Source organism: Elgaria multicarinata, chromosome 6 (genome assembly GCF_023053635.1).
Source record: "Elgaria multicarinata webbii isolate HBS135686 ecotype San Diego chromosome 6, rElgMul1.1.pri, whole genome shotgun sequence".
NCBI lineage: Eukaryota > Metazoa > Chordata > Lepidosauria > Squamata > Anguidae > Elgaria > Elgaria multicarinata.
Window position 1 is genome coordinate 84,689,180 of NC_086176.1, and position 16,972 is coordinate 84,706,151.

Sequence of the window (16,972 nt, forward strand, 5' to 3'; positions counted from 1 at the left end):
AAATTCAAAGGATTGGACAAATTCATGAAGGACTGGACAAATTCATTGGACAAATTCATGAAGGACAAAGCTATTGATAGCTACTAATCCTGATGGCTATGTACAACCTCCAGAATCAGAGGCAGTATGCTTATGTAGGTTAATTGCTGGGTAACTTGGGTGGGAGCATCCTGTTGTGCTTGTGTCCTGCTTGTGGATTTCTTGTGGGCAGCTGATTGGCCAATTTGTGAACAAAATGCTGGAAAGATGAACTTTGGTCTAATCCAGCATGGCTCTTAAGTTCATAGAATCATAGAATAGTAGAGTTGGAAGGGGCTTATAAGGTCATCGAGTCCAACCCCCTGATCAATGCAGGAATCCACCCTAAAGCATACCTGACAGATGGTTGTCCAGCTGCCTCTTGAATGCCTCTAGTGTGGGAGAGCCCACAACCTCCCTAGGTAACTGGTTCCATTGTTGTACTGCTCTAACAGTCAGGAAGTTTTCCCTGATGTCCAGTCGGAATCTGACTTCCTGTAACTTGAACCCCTTATTCCTTGTCCTGCACTATGGGAGGATCGAGAAGAGATCCTGGCCCTCCTCTGTGTGACAACCTTTCATGTATTTGAAGAGTGCTATTATGTCTCCCCTCAATCTTCTCTTCTCAAGGCTAAACATGCCCAGTTCTTTCAGTCTCTTATTTATTTATTTATTTATTACATTTCTATACCGCCCAATAGCCGGAGCTCTCTGGGCAGTTCACAAAAATTAAAAACATTCAAAGTATAAAACAACAGTATAAAACCATAATATAAAATACAATATAAAAGCTCAACCAGATAAAAACAGCAGCAATACAAAATTACAAATTTAAAACACCAAGTTAAAATTTATTTATAGACTATTAAAATGCTGGGAGAATAAAAAGGTCTTCACCTGGCTTCTAAAAGCATATAATGTAGGTGCCAAGCGAACCTCCTTAGGGAGCTCATTCCACAGCTGGGGTGCCACAGCAGAGAAGGCCCTCCTCCTGGTAGCCACCTGCCTCACTTCCTTTGGCAGGGGCTCACGGAGAAGGACCCCTGAGGATGACCTTAGGGTCTGGGCAGGTACATACGGGAGGAGGCGTTCCTTCAGATAGCCTGGCCCCAAGCCGTTTAGGGCTTTAAATGTTAATACCAGCACTTTGAATCGGGCACGGACCTGGACTGGCAGCCAATGAAGCTGGAAAAGGACTGGCGTGATGTGGTCTCGTCAGCCGTTCCCTGTTAGTAACCGTGCTGCCCTGTTTTGTACCAGTTGAAGTTTCCGGACCGTTTTCAAAGGCAGCCCCACGTATAACGCATTGCAGTAATCCAAACGAGAGGTTATCAGAGCATGGATAACTGTAGCTAGTCTCTCTTCATAGGGCTTTGTTTCCAGACCCCTGATCATCCTGGTTGCCCTCCTCTGAACACGCTCCAGCTTGTCTGCGTCCTTCTGGAATTGTGGAGCCCAGAGCTGGACCCAATACTCTAGATGAGGCCTAACCAAGGCAGAATAGAGAGGAACCAGTACCTCACGCGATTTGGAAGCTATACTTCTATTAATGCAGCCCAAAGTAGCTTTTGCCTTTCTTGCAGCCATATTGTTGGCTCATATTCAGCTTGTTATCTACAACAATTCCAAGATCCTTCTCCTTTGTAGTATTGCCTTTCTAAATGTGTTGGGCTGCAATCACCATCATTCTGAGCCAGCACGTTTGGATCCTGGCAGGAATTGTACTCTTCTGGCAAATTACTTTGTGGATTGTCCTCACTCCTTTTACTTGTGACTTCCTAGAACTAGAGTCTCTTGTCTAAACACCACGATGAAATGTATTATATGAGAGAACAATCCTCTCTAGTCTTGCTTATCTTATCTTTCCCAACAGCACTGTTTATCCTTCCTTATTTCTGTCATTCCTGACTTCTTATGTTGCATACAGCTTTTGCAATTATCTAATTTAAAGCCAGCTGAATTATCTAATCAAACCCACCGCTAGCACAGAAGCAGAATCTTTCATATAAGATAACTTTTCAAATAGATTTGTTTGTGCTATCTTGATTTACCAGCAACGAGCAAAGGCAAGAAAGTAAGCCCGGATGGCTCAAGGAAGTACATAAGCAACTAATAATTTACTATGGAGGAATATAATCTTTTCTAATAGTAACATGAACATTTCCCCTTTACTTAAACAATACATTGATTGTAGCCAAAGTGCCTTGCTTTTTACCAAAGGTTGTTAATTCTTATTTAAGGCATCACAAACAGAAAATCTAAATTTTGCAAATGGAACTAATAACAATGGTTGAGCTCATTTGATTCCCCCTATGCAGTTTTTATTGTTTTGCATTATTTTTATTTTTGTTAACTGCCATGGGAACCAATGGGTTGAAGGGACAGTATATAAATACATAAACTAAGTAAGAATATATCTAGCCCAGTATATCTGCCCTTATTATTCCACAACAATTTTTGCACATTTCTATCTTCAATTTTGCGCACATGTTGTCAGATTTGCCACCCTGGGTTTTTATTTGGTGTTCTTATATTGCTGGGTTTGTATAATTACACTTGTACACATACCAATAAATGTGATGCAGTGTGACGCAGGAGAAAGGAAAGGAAGACATTACGAGAAGTAGCCCACTCATGGGATTATGAAGCAGCTAGGTTTCCAGGAAGGAATGGAAGAAAAAGGTTTGATAAAGGAGGAGGGCCAGAAATGGGAATGAAGGTGAATAGCACAAGACTCCTGTTCCAAACTCTGTTGGAAAGATTTGTACCTTTTAATCACATTCAAGTGTTCTGTGAGAACTCTGAAGAAGTATGCTAATAAGTGATGGCTAAGAAGCTGATGCAGCCCAGATGGCACAACTATCTGAGGCAATCTTCTGTAGCAGTTTTTGTGAAACTGCCCATCTGAACACGCCCTTACTTTCCATAGCACTTTCCAATGACTTATGATTACATCATTTAAATCTGCAACATCAGTGAGTTTCGTGAGAGAACATGGTTTTGGATTTGGGACTTCCATGTCAAAAACACAACATTGTTGACATGCATGTATGCATACGGTTTCTATAAAAAGGCAGAATATAAATTATTGCAGCAATGTGTCCCATTTTATCTCCATTTACCTCATGAATATCCCACCTTATCCTGCAACAATAACCTTGGGAGAGATTTGTCCCTAAGTGAGTCCCTGAGCTTCATGGTGGAGCAGGGGCCAGACACTTTGACTCCCCAGTCGTACTAAAATGCCCTATATAGAACAATTTTATTTATTTATTGTGACACTTGTATATCGCTATATACTACTGAATATAATAAAATCCCTCAGAGATTCACAATAAATATGCTTGCTCCTGTATTGCTGTTTGTGGGAATGTGGAGTGTGGGAAATAATGAGGCGGACACAAGACTGGGATTTAAACAGGGCCACATTTATTAATAGATCTGCAGAAAGGGAAAACCTAAGCGGGCATCTTCTCTAATCCGGCCTAATGCTGTGATTTTATTGGGCGAGACATTCACAGCCTGAGAGAGATGCCTCAACGTTTGCCATCTCCCAGGCTTCCCCTTCTGGAGTAGGGAGGCCTTCTGTGTCAACCGCTCCTCGGGGCTCCGAGTTGGTGAGAAGGGTTGGCATCAAAGGTTACCCTTATCACGACCAGCTGGGCTGCAGGGCTGGGAGCTGGGGTGCCTCAGGAATTACTGATCACCGCAACGTTGCCTCTGAATGCTCACCGACCCTAACCCGCTCTTATTTATTGTGACACTTGTATATCACTGTTACTACTGAATATAATAAAATCCCTCAGAGATTCACAATAAATATGCTTGCTCCTGTATTGCTGTATCATGGTACAATGCATAGGTAGCATTTTCAAATAAAATTCTGGAAATGGAAACAGGCAAAAGTTGAGTGAGTTTATGCTGCATGTTCTCCAGCTTGTATTAATTTTTTGCAAGCTGGACTTGACACTTTCCACTTGTTTAAGGGATATCTTGAATTTTCCTGGTTGTCATGGTTGTTTTCATGGCTTAGATTGATTATACTGTCTGTCTTTTGTACTGTCTGTCTTTTGTTACATCTAACTTCTCATCTGCCTCTCTCTATCACAGTTTACACGAAAGTAAGTGAATGTCACAATCCATCTAAGGGGGATTATGTATGAAATAAAAGTATTTGCTAACACAGAGGAACAATAATAAGAATGTTAAATGAAAATAATTATAAGTCAACAGTTTACAGCCTAAAATACCTAAAATACAATAATGTCTCTGCGGGGCAAGGGAGGACACCTCCTTCTGTGGCTAGCATCAGCCTCTAGGAGGACTGAATAGGCTGCTTTCAGTCAGTCAAACACGTTGGCTTGTTGCTTGATTGCAGACTGATTTATTAAAGTGGTTGGTCCTCTTTGACAATTCCTCATACCCTCTTTCTAAGGAAGTCCCTCTCCTTTACCTTTGAGAAAGAGAAGAGGGAAACCAATGGCAAGGAAAGCTCACAAGAGACAGGCACTTTTACAACCTCTCCTTAATTGGAATTATTTTTATTTATTTATTTTATTACATTTTATACTGCCTAATAGCCAAGGCTCTCTGGGCACTTTACAGGTAAAACCATGAAATACAACACAATATAAAACTTTTTAAAGTACCATGTAAAATTAAAGTAATGCCCAGCAGCAGTTACAGCCAGGGAAAGCCTGTGTAGAAAAAAAAGTGTTTCCAGGAGGTGTTTAAAAGATGTTACATTTTCTGCCTCCCGAACTGCACGAGGGAGGGTCTTCCAGAGTGTGGAATGCCTGCTGTTGAGGTTTTTCATGGAGACGTTCTGTTTGTTTTGGAATAACCTCCTCTGAAGAACTTAAATGTAGCCTGGGTATATATAAGGAAATGTGGTCTGGTAGCTGTCCATGTCCCAAGTTGTTTGGAGCTTTATATGATAATAGCATAAATTTGTATGTGGCTCGGTAGCTAATAAGCAGCCAGTGCAGTTCTTTTAACACAAGTGTTTTGTGAGCATAGCTAGCTGTCCAAGTGAGCATCTTTGCTGCTGCATTCTGCATTAACTGCAGCTTCTGAACCACACATATGGGTAGCCCCACATAGAGTGCATTTCAATAGTCTAATCATGAGGCTACCAGTGCGTGGATCACGATGGCTAGGCTATCCCTATCCAGGAATGGGCATAGTTGGCATGCCAAGTGAAGTTGGTAATAGGCATTCTGGGCCACCAAGGCCACCTGGGCCTCCAGTGACAAAGATAGATCCAGAAGAAACTCCAAACTTCTTCATAGGGAGTAGAACCTGATCCAGAACAGGCAAACACCCCAATTCCCATACCTTGGAACTGCCAACACATATCGTGTCTGTTTGATCAGGAATCAGTTTCAGTTTATTGGCCCTAACTGCAGATGGCCACTGGTTCAGAATGTGCCTGGCCTCTCCCAATTCAGATGTCACACAGAAATGGAGCTGTGTGTTATCAGCATATTGGTGACACCTTGCCCAAATCTCCTAAGGACCGCTTCCAACGGCTTCATATAGAAGTCAATCTTAATGGACATTTTGTCTGCATCTTATAAAAAAGGAAGGCTATTGTTTACACTCCTTCTCTAATTCAATCTAGCTATCATACAGAAACAATCCAACATTAGTATAAAAAGTGCATTTAAATTATAGAGGCCGTGCTTATGAAGCCTCTATGTCTATGCATAATCTATAATCTGGCAGTTTGAAGTCACAAGGATGTTATTTTAGGTTGAGATGAATGGATAACTGCTAAAAGCATGCATACAGCTTCCTCTCCCCTGCAATCACAAATTGTAAAAGTCGTACCATTGTGTGTAGTTGTGAAGTTTTAATTGACAATTCCCACAGAAGAGAGTGCGGAAACTTACTTTCCAATTGTGGAATGGAAAACAAATGAGCAAAAAAGTAGTTTAAAATACTGTGAAACTTCATGAAGGATGGATTTAGCCACAAAAATGTGAAAATCCATATTTAGAAACAGTACTCCTTGGAGTACTGCTTTTTGGGGTGGGGAGGCTGTTGTACTTTTGCCTTGTGTTTGGGCTTCCCAGAAACATTTGGCTGGCCCCTATTAGAAAATGGAAGTTGGTCTATATTAGCCTTCCCCAACCTGGTGCCTTCCAGATGTTTTTGGACTACAACTCCCAGCATTCCTCACCATTGGCCAGGCTGGCTGGGGCTGATGGGGCTTGAAGTCCAAAACATCTGGATGTCATCAGATTGGGAAAGATTGATCAGATCTGGCAGGCTCTTATGTTAGAGTAGGGAAATCTCAGTGGGGAAATCTCTGTTAACTTTTATTTCCCCATCTGAGTTTTCACAGAAAAGTTGGCTATAGAGTCAAATAACTCTTTTTTATTTTTTAAGCCTTCATTATTTCTGTGTTGGAATAGGAGCCTACCACCTAATCTATGCAAGGATGTTTAGAATAATTATTCTCATGCATAGATATAATTAGTTTAGGAACACGTCTCATGCATGTTTGATCATGATTTACAAATGTGCTCTTGGGAGCTAATTTTTATTAGAGAAGCTTTTTAAATCTTTGCCCATTGATTTGTTTGTCTTGTAGTTTGTCTGCTGCCTTAATGATGCCAGTTTCACTTAATTAGAGGAACTTGTTAAGATGTGTAAATTAGCTATTTTTATATATTCCGTTTCACTCAAAGGTTCTTTCAAATGTAGGGAATATCGAATATCAAAGCAGGAGGAGTGTGTTTGTTGGAAAGTGTATCTTAGCCAATAGCAGCGGTTCTATATTCCAGTGGTTTGCAAAGCATACCCTGAACCTCCTTGGAGAAATAATTGCCAGGGGTTGTCCAGTCCCTCTGAGTACCCTTTTGGAAACAAGAACCTGATCTGCGCTTATAGCAATTGATATGAAGTGGTAGGTTTGGGCAGCATATATTATTATTATTATTATTATTTATTTATATAGCACCATCACCATTTTCCTGCTTTCAAGCTTAATTTGCTATTTTTAAAAAACGTTGTAGTCTAAAGTAGAGATCAGGGGTGTCATTTTGACTTTTGTTTGGCTAAATCAAAAGAACACAGCGTCTTGTCACATAGAATTTTAGATATCTAGTCCTACTTCTCGTTGCATTGTCGGACAATCCCCACAGATCAATCCAGGTCACAGTGTTCGTAAGGGGCAAGTAAATTAATTGGTGGCGCTCCCTTCTCCTCTTCTCATGCTGGCGCCCAGATCAGTGCAAAGTGCCCTGAAGCAATTCAAATCAATTCGACCTGCTTCGGGGTGCTTCAGTTTGATCCGGACCTGCTTTGAATCTGGATTGATTTGGTCCTAAGCAGCACCCTTTGGCTTGGAATTTGGATCCAGATCCAAAGCAGTGTACAGCCCTATGATTTAATTTGACAGTGATAGATGTATATATGTGGTGTTATGCAGGTCCTTTTGGTTGAGTAGCTAATATCTTTGCATGTGTATATTGACTGTGTTATACAATGCTATGTTGCATATTGTTTTTATGTATTAATAAAATTATTTTTAAAAAAAATATTTTAATGGAATGTTCTCAGAATGATGTAAGTATATATAAACAATCTATAGTATGTTGATTTAGTACATTTTGAAAGTTCATAAGCTGTGAAAAATTGTAAAAGGAAAGTACTGTTTACATTTTCAGTCAGATCTCTTCATTCTTCTCATACTATATTTCTTTCAACTAAAACATGTTAACATATACATTTTTAATGCATGGTAACTAAACATGTATGCACTAAGCAAATGTGTTCAATTTATAAGGAGCAATTGCTCATCTGTAGCAGCTTCATTTTCTCCCTCAGTAAAATAGATGTAATGAAGAATGGCCATTACATGTAATCTGACATGATTTTGTAATTACAGCTATTGTGGATGATGAACGGCTTTCAGCAGAGGAAATGGATGAACGGCGACGTCAGAATATTGCTTATGAGTATTTATGCCACCTAGAAGAAGCAAAAAGGTAATTGTTAACAATCCTTTTATCTTAAAAGCAACCAATTGAGACTACCTCTAGCTTCAAAAATATGCCACGTTTGACTTTTGGTGCTGAGATGAACCTGTTATATCCTTACGATTAATCTGTCACATCCTACCAAGCCCATTCTAGAATTGAAAGAGCAGTTTGGTACAACACACATAGCCATTTTGCCTGCTGATATGTAGGGGTTTTCTGTAAAAATTATTTCATGTCTAGCTATCTTCTGGAATTCTTATTAAAGGTAGTTTGATAAATTCATTGTCCAGATGTTCTTAAAATTATCCCCCCCCCAACTGTGACATAGTTTCTTGTAAATTAAATCTTCGATCCAGACTTGTTCTTCTATGGATAGAAGGGATCCTTCTGTTCATTGCAGGGCCTTCCACTCCTGCTAGTGGAAGAACGGGAAATTATTTCCACCAATTCCTGCTTTCCCCTGCCATCCCCCCCTCCACAACCAGTATTGATCCCCCAACTCCCTGGAGTAGTTTATCAGGGTTACAGAAGACTGTAGGGCAGGAGGAGCAACATTGGCCTATCTTCATGCAGCCCTAAGCCTAATATCAGATGCCCTCTACAATCCAGATCTCTGGCAAGAATGATCTCTCCCTACTCCAGCTGTCCACTGGATGGAAAAGGGAGTGGAAAGAGAGAGAGAGGTAGAAAGAGAATAGGGGTGATCCAACTACTTTTGCCTCTGGCCCTGCCACTGACTTCGGCCCTGCACATTACTGGCTTCAGCCTGACCTACCACTGACATGAGGCCATCTGACAAATGTCCTGCAAGGGAATGCAGGCCTCAGCTGTAAAAAGGTTGCCCACTTCTATTGTAGGGGAAAGTGGGAATTGGCAAAAATTACCTCTCCCCCTTCCACTAGCAGATGTTGTTGAACTATATCTGTCCTAGGTGGCATAGTCAATGGGGAGGGATGCTGAGAAATGGATTCCATAAACACTTGGTCGGGGGGAGGGGCACACATTCCTCACTCTTACACTAGCAAGAGTGTCTAGTGAGAAGAATTCTGATCATGGGATCTCTGAATTCAAGCCATTATCTCTGTCCTATCATCAGTACTGAACAGTTTTGGAATCGAGTGGTAAGAATTTTATGATGTGTTGAAAAGTCAGTGCTAAGCTTCTCTTGACACAGGTAAACTTATCCCATTACTATAAACCTCTTTAACATAAGAATAGCCCTGCTGGATGAGATCAAAGAACCATCTAATCAACCACTGTGTCTGCAGCAGTGCCAGACAGATGGTTTTGGAGAAATACAGCCACAGAACATTGTGGAGATACAGTTTGTGTATGGTGGAGGCAATCCTGCCTCTGAACATGGTGATTCTATTTAACACTCATGGCAAATAGCCATTGAGAATGTTGTTCTCCGTTTGTTTGTCTAAAAGGGCATCAGAGTCAGTGGCCATCAACATAACTTGTAGAATTAGTTCAATAAATTAATCAATAAGTTATGTACAGAAGCACTTTTCTATACTGAACCTTCTGGTGACCAAAGGTTCTGGCGTTTTGGAAAAAAATATTTCTTTTCTTCCACAATCATACATTTTAGAAATCTGTATTATATCCCCCCAATGATATAATTAATCCCCCTAAAATTAAAACTCCTCATTTCATATACATACATATGGTTAGCTTGCCTACCTTCTCTGGCTCTACAACATTGAGATGACATAACCAGAACTGACTGCATCATTCTAAATATAGATGGGTCATAGATTTTTAAATTACATTATGATAACTTTGTCTTAGTTTCAGTCCCTTTTCTAGTTTCTGTGTTTGAATTTTCTTTTTCATAGCAGCAGTATGATGAAGTTTCTTTCTATTGTGCCCCCAAAGTCTTTCTGGTGTTGTAATAAGCTTTTTAGACCCCATTAGTATATATGTAAAATTAGGATTGTTTTTGCCTCAGTGTGCATATTTTTCTTCTCAAGCTGAATCTTCTCTACCTTCTAATGTTTTGACCAGTTGCACAAGTTGAAGAGATAATTTTGGATCTCTCTTCTTCTACATCAGGCAAGGGGAACCTTAGACATGCATAGATAACCCATCCATCCTGACAGCTTCTTCCCTAGGGCTTGCCCCCTCTCCTGGTGGAGAAGGCCCATTCTGCCATGCCCGGCAAAGCCTGGGCATGGGGAGGGTTTTGTGGGCGGGGCAGGGAAGAGACATGGCTATCCTGCATTGGCAGGATTTCCCGCCACTGGGGCTGGGCGGGGTTTTCGGCCTTTAAGAATAGGTGCCTGACAGTGTCTTTGCATATATTTGTATAGTAACTTCCTCTAGCCATTGGACTACTTCTATTTAACAATTCTTCTAAATATATACCTGAAGTGCACTTAATTGCATTGTTCAGGAAGCATTGCATTCTAAAAGCTTCAACTTTGAGATGATTCTGCTTCTTAAATATCATAGGCCATGGTTCACATGCTTGGGAACCTTTGAAAAGCAAGGCTGGCACTTGCTGTCAACAGTAAATACCCAACTGCCAATTACATTGTCTTAAGGACACTGTCATAAAGACTTGAATTGTATTTTAGACTTCTCTCATTTATTGCTCTGCTTCCGATTCCCATTGGTACCCTATGGGAATGTTTAAACTAATACCTCTGCATTACTAATGCCACTGCAGAGTTGGGTGTGATTTTTCAGGAGTGAAGTGTAAATGTTCATCCCCTACTATTTCTGTAATTAAAGAAAATTGCAAGATGTAGCTGCATACTATGCTTTGAATGTAATGTGTAGCTTGGCATTGTTACAATTCTTGTATGCTGACAACTAGTTAATGATAGAATAGTTAGAATAATATTGCAGGTACTATCCAGTAAATGCTCCTGAGACTCATGCAGCCATATCTGAAATTGCAGTGGGCTGCAGAAAGAATTTTTCAGCACAAGTATTTATGTTTTCCTATGAGATGCATAGTAGTATTACCCTGTCCACTTTCTTTAAATCACATATTGCTTGAATGAGACTGATGACATTGGTACCGTCTCTCTCCTATGCTTTGTTCAGCAGTCAGATAGTTAATACTCTTAACAATGCATCATTTGAAGCTTTGTGGCTCAGATGATTTAGGCTGTGTGTTTTAGAAAGTCAGGTCAGCTTTTAAGGGAACACTGCAAGTCCGCAAACCATTCCCGTGACTAATGAACCAATGTGTCTTAAGATTTTGTTCTTCTTCATAGTCTCTGTGACTCACACACATGAGTTATGCACTGGCACAGAACCGCCATTTGGAACATTTTACAGCCGGTGCCACAGGTCTTCATGAAATATACGCCCATAGTAGCAGCACATCTATGGCTACAAGGACAGGGCAGATACACTAAGACACTTGGCACACTCTGTAGAGTCTTGCTTTCTATTATGAATGGATGCTTTAGAACACCCGTTGGGCAATGGTTGTGACCACAATGGTAATGCCTTTAGCTTGCCTCCACATTCAAGCCACTTCAATCTTGGTTCCTCTGGGCCTTCAATATGGAAAAGGATTCACCCAGATGTTACTTGGACCTACATCTTCAAACCCAATGGTCCCTGTATTGGTGGGCTATCCAGTTGAACCTGTTAGCAGGATTCAGCTTCCAGCCAACCCATCCATCCATGAAGACCACTACAAATGCCTCAGTTTCAGGCGCCATGGCATCATCTGCTGCCATTTTCTGAGGTGTCCCATTTCCACATCTATGTAATATGGCAACCTGGGTCCAGCCATTGACTGGTAGGTTTGCTTTTCAATCACCCATGTGTGTAAGTCACAGAGACCATGAAGAAGGAGGACAGGTTGCTTACCTGTAACTGAAGTTCTTTGAGTGGTCATCTGTGAACTCACACAACCCACCCTCCTCCCCGCTTACAGATGTGACACTCTTGATGAATTCTTCCATTGTGGCAGAATGGGAAATGAGCAGGAAATGGGAGTCATGGCCAGAGTGTGCACAGAGGAGTATGGGAAGGGCTTCTGCCTAAAGTTTTCTCAGCTCTAGAATGTTCAGAATGACTGTTCTGTGCAGGCATAAAAGCTATGTGGGTGTGTCACAGTTGACCACAGCTACAGGTAAGCAATCTGTCCTCCTTCATGGGGAGAATCATATTTAGAGGGAGTATTCAGTCTTGGTAAAACTTCAGCAGCATGAACTGCAATGCAGTGACCTCTGCTGACTTACTACACATAATAGTAAAAACAAAAATGTCTCTGTATAATATGTATTACCTTAGCACAGCCTTCCTAGACCTTGTGCCCCCCAGGTGTTTTTGATGTCAAGACTTGTTGGGATCCCCACCAGTAGTAGAGAGATCATAGTATTTTTCAACCATAATTATTGTTTGTTTGGCTAAAGTAAATGGGGCAGTATTTATTCTCTAGGCAACCCATCACTCTACAGTTACAATACTTAACAGTGCACTCCCATGCTTTTTAATTCAAAAGTAAGCCTCACTGAAATTCCCATGAAGGAGGATAATTTGCCCAAGGACATCCAGTGACCTTCTCTGGTTGCATTCATGCCAATACCCTTAATTATGTCATACTGGCTGTGTCTTGTTTACTATAGCAATATCTATTTGCTTACTAACGTCATAGACCCTTAATTAGTAGTGCAGTTTTCCATGATCTGGTGCTTTCCAGATATCTTAGACTATACATTCCCAGCCAGAATGTCCACGAGTTGTGCTGGCTGGGGATGGTAGGAGTTGTACTCTCATGGTAGTACTTGCCCAACCCTTTGTTCTAAGACAGAGACAGGACACCCTATACCTAAACGATCCTTCCATAAATTCTTCTCCTTGAAGTAACAAGGAAATATATATCTCTAGATGCCAAGCAGCTCTTAAATTTGCGATATTTCCCCTTATTTCACCTTCCTGTGCAAAATTCTTCTAAATCTATTAATGCTTTCCAGTATTTGAAATCCACTTTGAATTGTAACATGCAAAACTGAATGCAGTATTCAAATTAACATCTTAGTAGAGAAGTACTGCTTCTGTGGATTGCTATTTTGTATTCAAAAAGATTGACTAATGGCTGTGCGTTTCAAAATGCCTCAGTTAATTAATAAGCTGAAGTGGGTGGGTGTTTGTACTTTCAGCTGCTTCATAAAATTACTGTTTGCATACTTCCTGTATCACAGATTTAATGAGAGAAATTTTCTGAGCTAAACTTGAAAGAATTGAGGTGCTAGTTATTGTGCTTCTGTAAACAGTGCCGTCTGTAGAAGGAAACATATATTCAGGAATAGGAAATTGCTCTTTAAATATAGCAAGCAAATTGTCACTGGGTGAACAGTGAGCAGTGTATTTGATCTTAAAACACATTTATTCCATTTAATATTGGTTTGAACAAAACATCTGCTGACAACATAATATAAATCAGAAATGGCTCTGTCCTATACTGTTCATTTACTATCTGTAAGTCAGTTCTAGAAAAGGTCATTTGAATAATGTAACAAAACCTTTACAATAATTGTTGGGAAGAAACTAATGTTTCAATTTTTTATCAAGCACCTTTAATTAGCACTAATTTAACTCCTGCTTTAAGTATGGAATAGAAAGCATAGCTTTGAGTTAGAGATATACTCTTGTCACTCTACTGGGTAAAAAACTTTTTAAAATAGCACCCATTCTTGGCTGCTTATTTGAAGTTGAATGATGTAATAGTGAAAGAATTGGCACCATTTGATTTCCACTCCCCTCATTCATTAAAACATGTGGAACATTCTTAAGTACTGCCTTATCAAGAATAAGAATTGACTTGTTGTCCACTTAAAGCAAGTTGAAGTTAGGAATGCTGATAAGGTAATTGTAATGTGGCTGTGAAGTTCAACATTTCAAGTTTTATTGCAGACCTAGCATTACAAATGCAAACAACTAAGAACATAAGAGCAGCCCTGCTGAATTAGGTTGAAGGTCCATCTAATCTAGCAGGGCTTGAAAAGTCAGTCTCTCTCCCTCTCCCTCCCTCCCTCTCCCTCTCCCTCCCTCCCTCTCCCTCTCCTACTATTGCTCCCCTGGAACTGGTATTCAGTTGCTTTTTGCCTTTGGACATGGAAAGAACCATCTTGAATGAGTGATTTATTTTATTCTTATTTGGCAGTTTCTCTTTCTAGCTCCTGAAGAGGAAGAAGGGAATACCAGTTGTTAGCTACTGGCAGAATGTGGTGCATTTTCTTTAAGAAACTCAGCCTAGAATGGAGCAAGTCAAAGCTTGGAGACATTGCAGGACAATTTAGCAAGCAATCTTTCCATAATGGCAGCAACATTAAGTTACATACCCAGGTCCAGATTTCGCCTCACCACCTGATCAAACAACACTAGCTTAAGTGCCCCCATAGTAGACCTGGCACAGCAGTCAGAGGCGCAAATATGCATACTGCCCAGGCATCGCAACTTTTAGGCACAGCACTGTCCTGGTTAGATTTTGCTCACCTTGAGCTAGCCATTTCCAAGACCCTTGTTGGCTTTAGTAACAAGTCAACTCAATATTTTGTTTGGTTGTCCGAAGCCAATATTGACTCTGTTTTCTTTTATTCTGTTGTCTTAATTAGAACCAGAGCCTTTTGTCCCTTTGTAGCCTTTTGTTTAAACCAGATAAAAAACAAACCAATCCTGGGGTTCAAATCCTCAGTGTTCCTAGTCATCCCAAAGCAAGGTACCACTCTGCTGCTGAAACCATTTTGGTTGTGTGACAAACCCAGCTAATCTTGGCTGTATCTGTTGGCTCTTCATTGAAATCACTCTAAGCCACATAACCTGGGGTTTTGTCCAAGCCTCGTCAGACCCCCTCTCCCAGAGCACCCTCTGTATCTGCCTAGGTCCCACTCTAGGCAAAGCAATGACCCGATTGCAGCCTTTCTCAAGGCTTCCCTTTCTCAACGTCAGGAATTTCCTTCCACCCCAGTGCCAACTGTATAGGAAAGGATCTAACAAAGTTCTAAGAAAGGTATTTTTCAAGCCCTCTATCTTCTAAGTCGTCCATCTACAAATTGTAACTTACAACCATGTAACTGCTTTTCTATCTTGTGCTTGAGTTAGTGTGTAGCAGGTGAGTTTATCTGTGAAACTTTTTTGTCAGAAGCCTAACCACTTTGGTGTAGTCTTGCCCTGGTTGTTCAGTGGGAAGGATCATGGTCAGGCTTCCTTTTGGGGTCATCATCTTGTTTCTTCTTCACTGCCATTGCAATCAAGCTAAATTCTACAGTGAAGTTGGCATGGTACTAAATTGGAGAGGAGGACAAGTGTATAAGCTGCCATGGGTTCCTTGCAGCAGGAAAAGAGGAGGGATATAAATATAATAATAAAATAAAAATTAATGTGTCCTGGAGCCCCCTTCTACATAAAAACTTCTAAAGGAGGAAGAAGTGCCCTATGTACAAGGTGCTGGAAATTAGTATGTGTGAGTTTGTAGGATATAACTAACTGAAGTCATGCGTCCTCCCCTTTTATCATGGGGATGAAATGGTAATTGTGTGCAAAGACTAGCCCTGGCACACTGCCTATTGCTATAGGCAAGCCACTGTAAGCTCTTTTCTTTCCCTGTTTATCCCTAAACTTTCTTTTTCTTTCTCCCACTAGTGTTAGAACCCCCAATTTACTTAGCCAGGACCTCTGCAGCATCCTTAGAGCCATAGTCCAGCCCAGTTCAACTCAGTCTGTTTCTACACCTGCCTTTTCCCCCATGTGCATCCAAATGACACACAGGGGATCCCGGGAGCAGGCAGGGACGATCCCTCCATTTCCCTGAGATAATCCTTAGGTGTAGAAAGTGCCTCAGACACTGCATGCATATCTGCAGACTAGTTTTTCATGCACCATGGTCCTCATCCTAGGTGTCAAGTGAACTGATTTCCCTACCACTTGAACCTGTTACGTGACTGTCGACATTCTTCATTTTGTTTTTTGCTACGTTTGTTTGTAATATATGCAGCGATTGAGTCCAATCTAAAGTGGATATAGTGCCTGTTGCCAAGCAAGCTAATTCCCAAAAAGTAATCACTGTGTATATTTTTGATTCTTGTGTGTTTAATCAAATTTCCCTGTTTTCAAAGAAGCCCTGTGTATGTGCATGACTGGGTCACTTCTGCCAAGATGCATTATTGGTCAAGGTCAAGGGTCCCTTAGACCAGAATATCTCTGAATGTTTGTTCACTTGTATGTGCATAGGGAGGGGAAAAAATTGCATGCAGGGAACATAGCAAGAAACTGTTTAAAGTGTGGCATGATGATTGCATATTTGAAGTATTATTGGGGCAAACTACATTTCCAGTTTTTTAAAGTGAAAAGCAGCCCCAGGAGGCTACAATGCTGATTGGAAGGGAAAACAACGTGTGTGGGAGGGGCGGGGGAAAGAGAACAAGTGCTAAATTTTTATTTATTTATTTATTTATTACATTTTTATACCGCCCAATAGCCAAAGCTCTCTGGGCTGTTCACAAAAATTAAAACCATGAAGAGCATAAAAAACAACCAACGATCTAAAAACACATATACAAAATACAATATCAGCCTATCAGCTGTTTGAGCGGGATGGGGGGGGGGGGGGAGTCAGTTATTCCAAGCTGTCCCTTTTCTCCCAACAGAGTTCTAGATATATGTTTTCAAGGGTAATTGCATATCTATAATCCTATAGGGGCATGAATCAGTTTGGAAGAAGTGATTTTGAGTTTTATTTAAAAAAATGCAGGAAAAAGGTTAAGTTGGCCTTCTCTACTTGCTGCTCTTCAGCTTTTTAAATCTACTCTTTAATTTTTTAAGAAATTCTTTTTAGTACATGCACTTGTATGAAACACGTAGTTTGCCCTTTTAGAGTTTTAAGTAGCAAGTATGCATTCTGGAGAGACATATTCGTAGCTGCCAATAATCTTTCTGTTGCCTTGTAGAGCCAGAATTTCCATTATAGGGACTAAGGCATGTTGTGCTCTCTG

General features: G+C 40.6%; 1 protein-coding gene across 3 annotated transcripts in view; it reads left to right on the forward strand.

Moving 5' to 3' along the window:
- IQGAP2 (IQ motif containing GTPase activating protein 2) overlaps positions 1–16,972 on the forward strand; it is a 174,620-nt gene that overhangs the window by 26,668 nt on the left and 130,980 nt on the right. For all 3 annotated transcript variants that reach the window (XM_063127952.1, XM_063127949.1, XM_063127951.1), the window contains exon 2: positions 7,916–8,015. In XM_063127952.1, the coding sequence (XP_062984022.1) occupies positions 7,916–8,015 (100 nt within the window). The remainder of the gene's footprint in view (positions 1–7,915; positions 8,016–16,972) is intronic.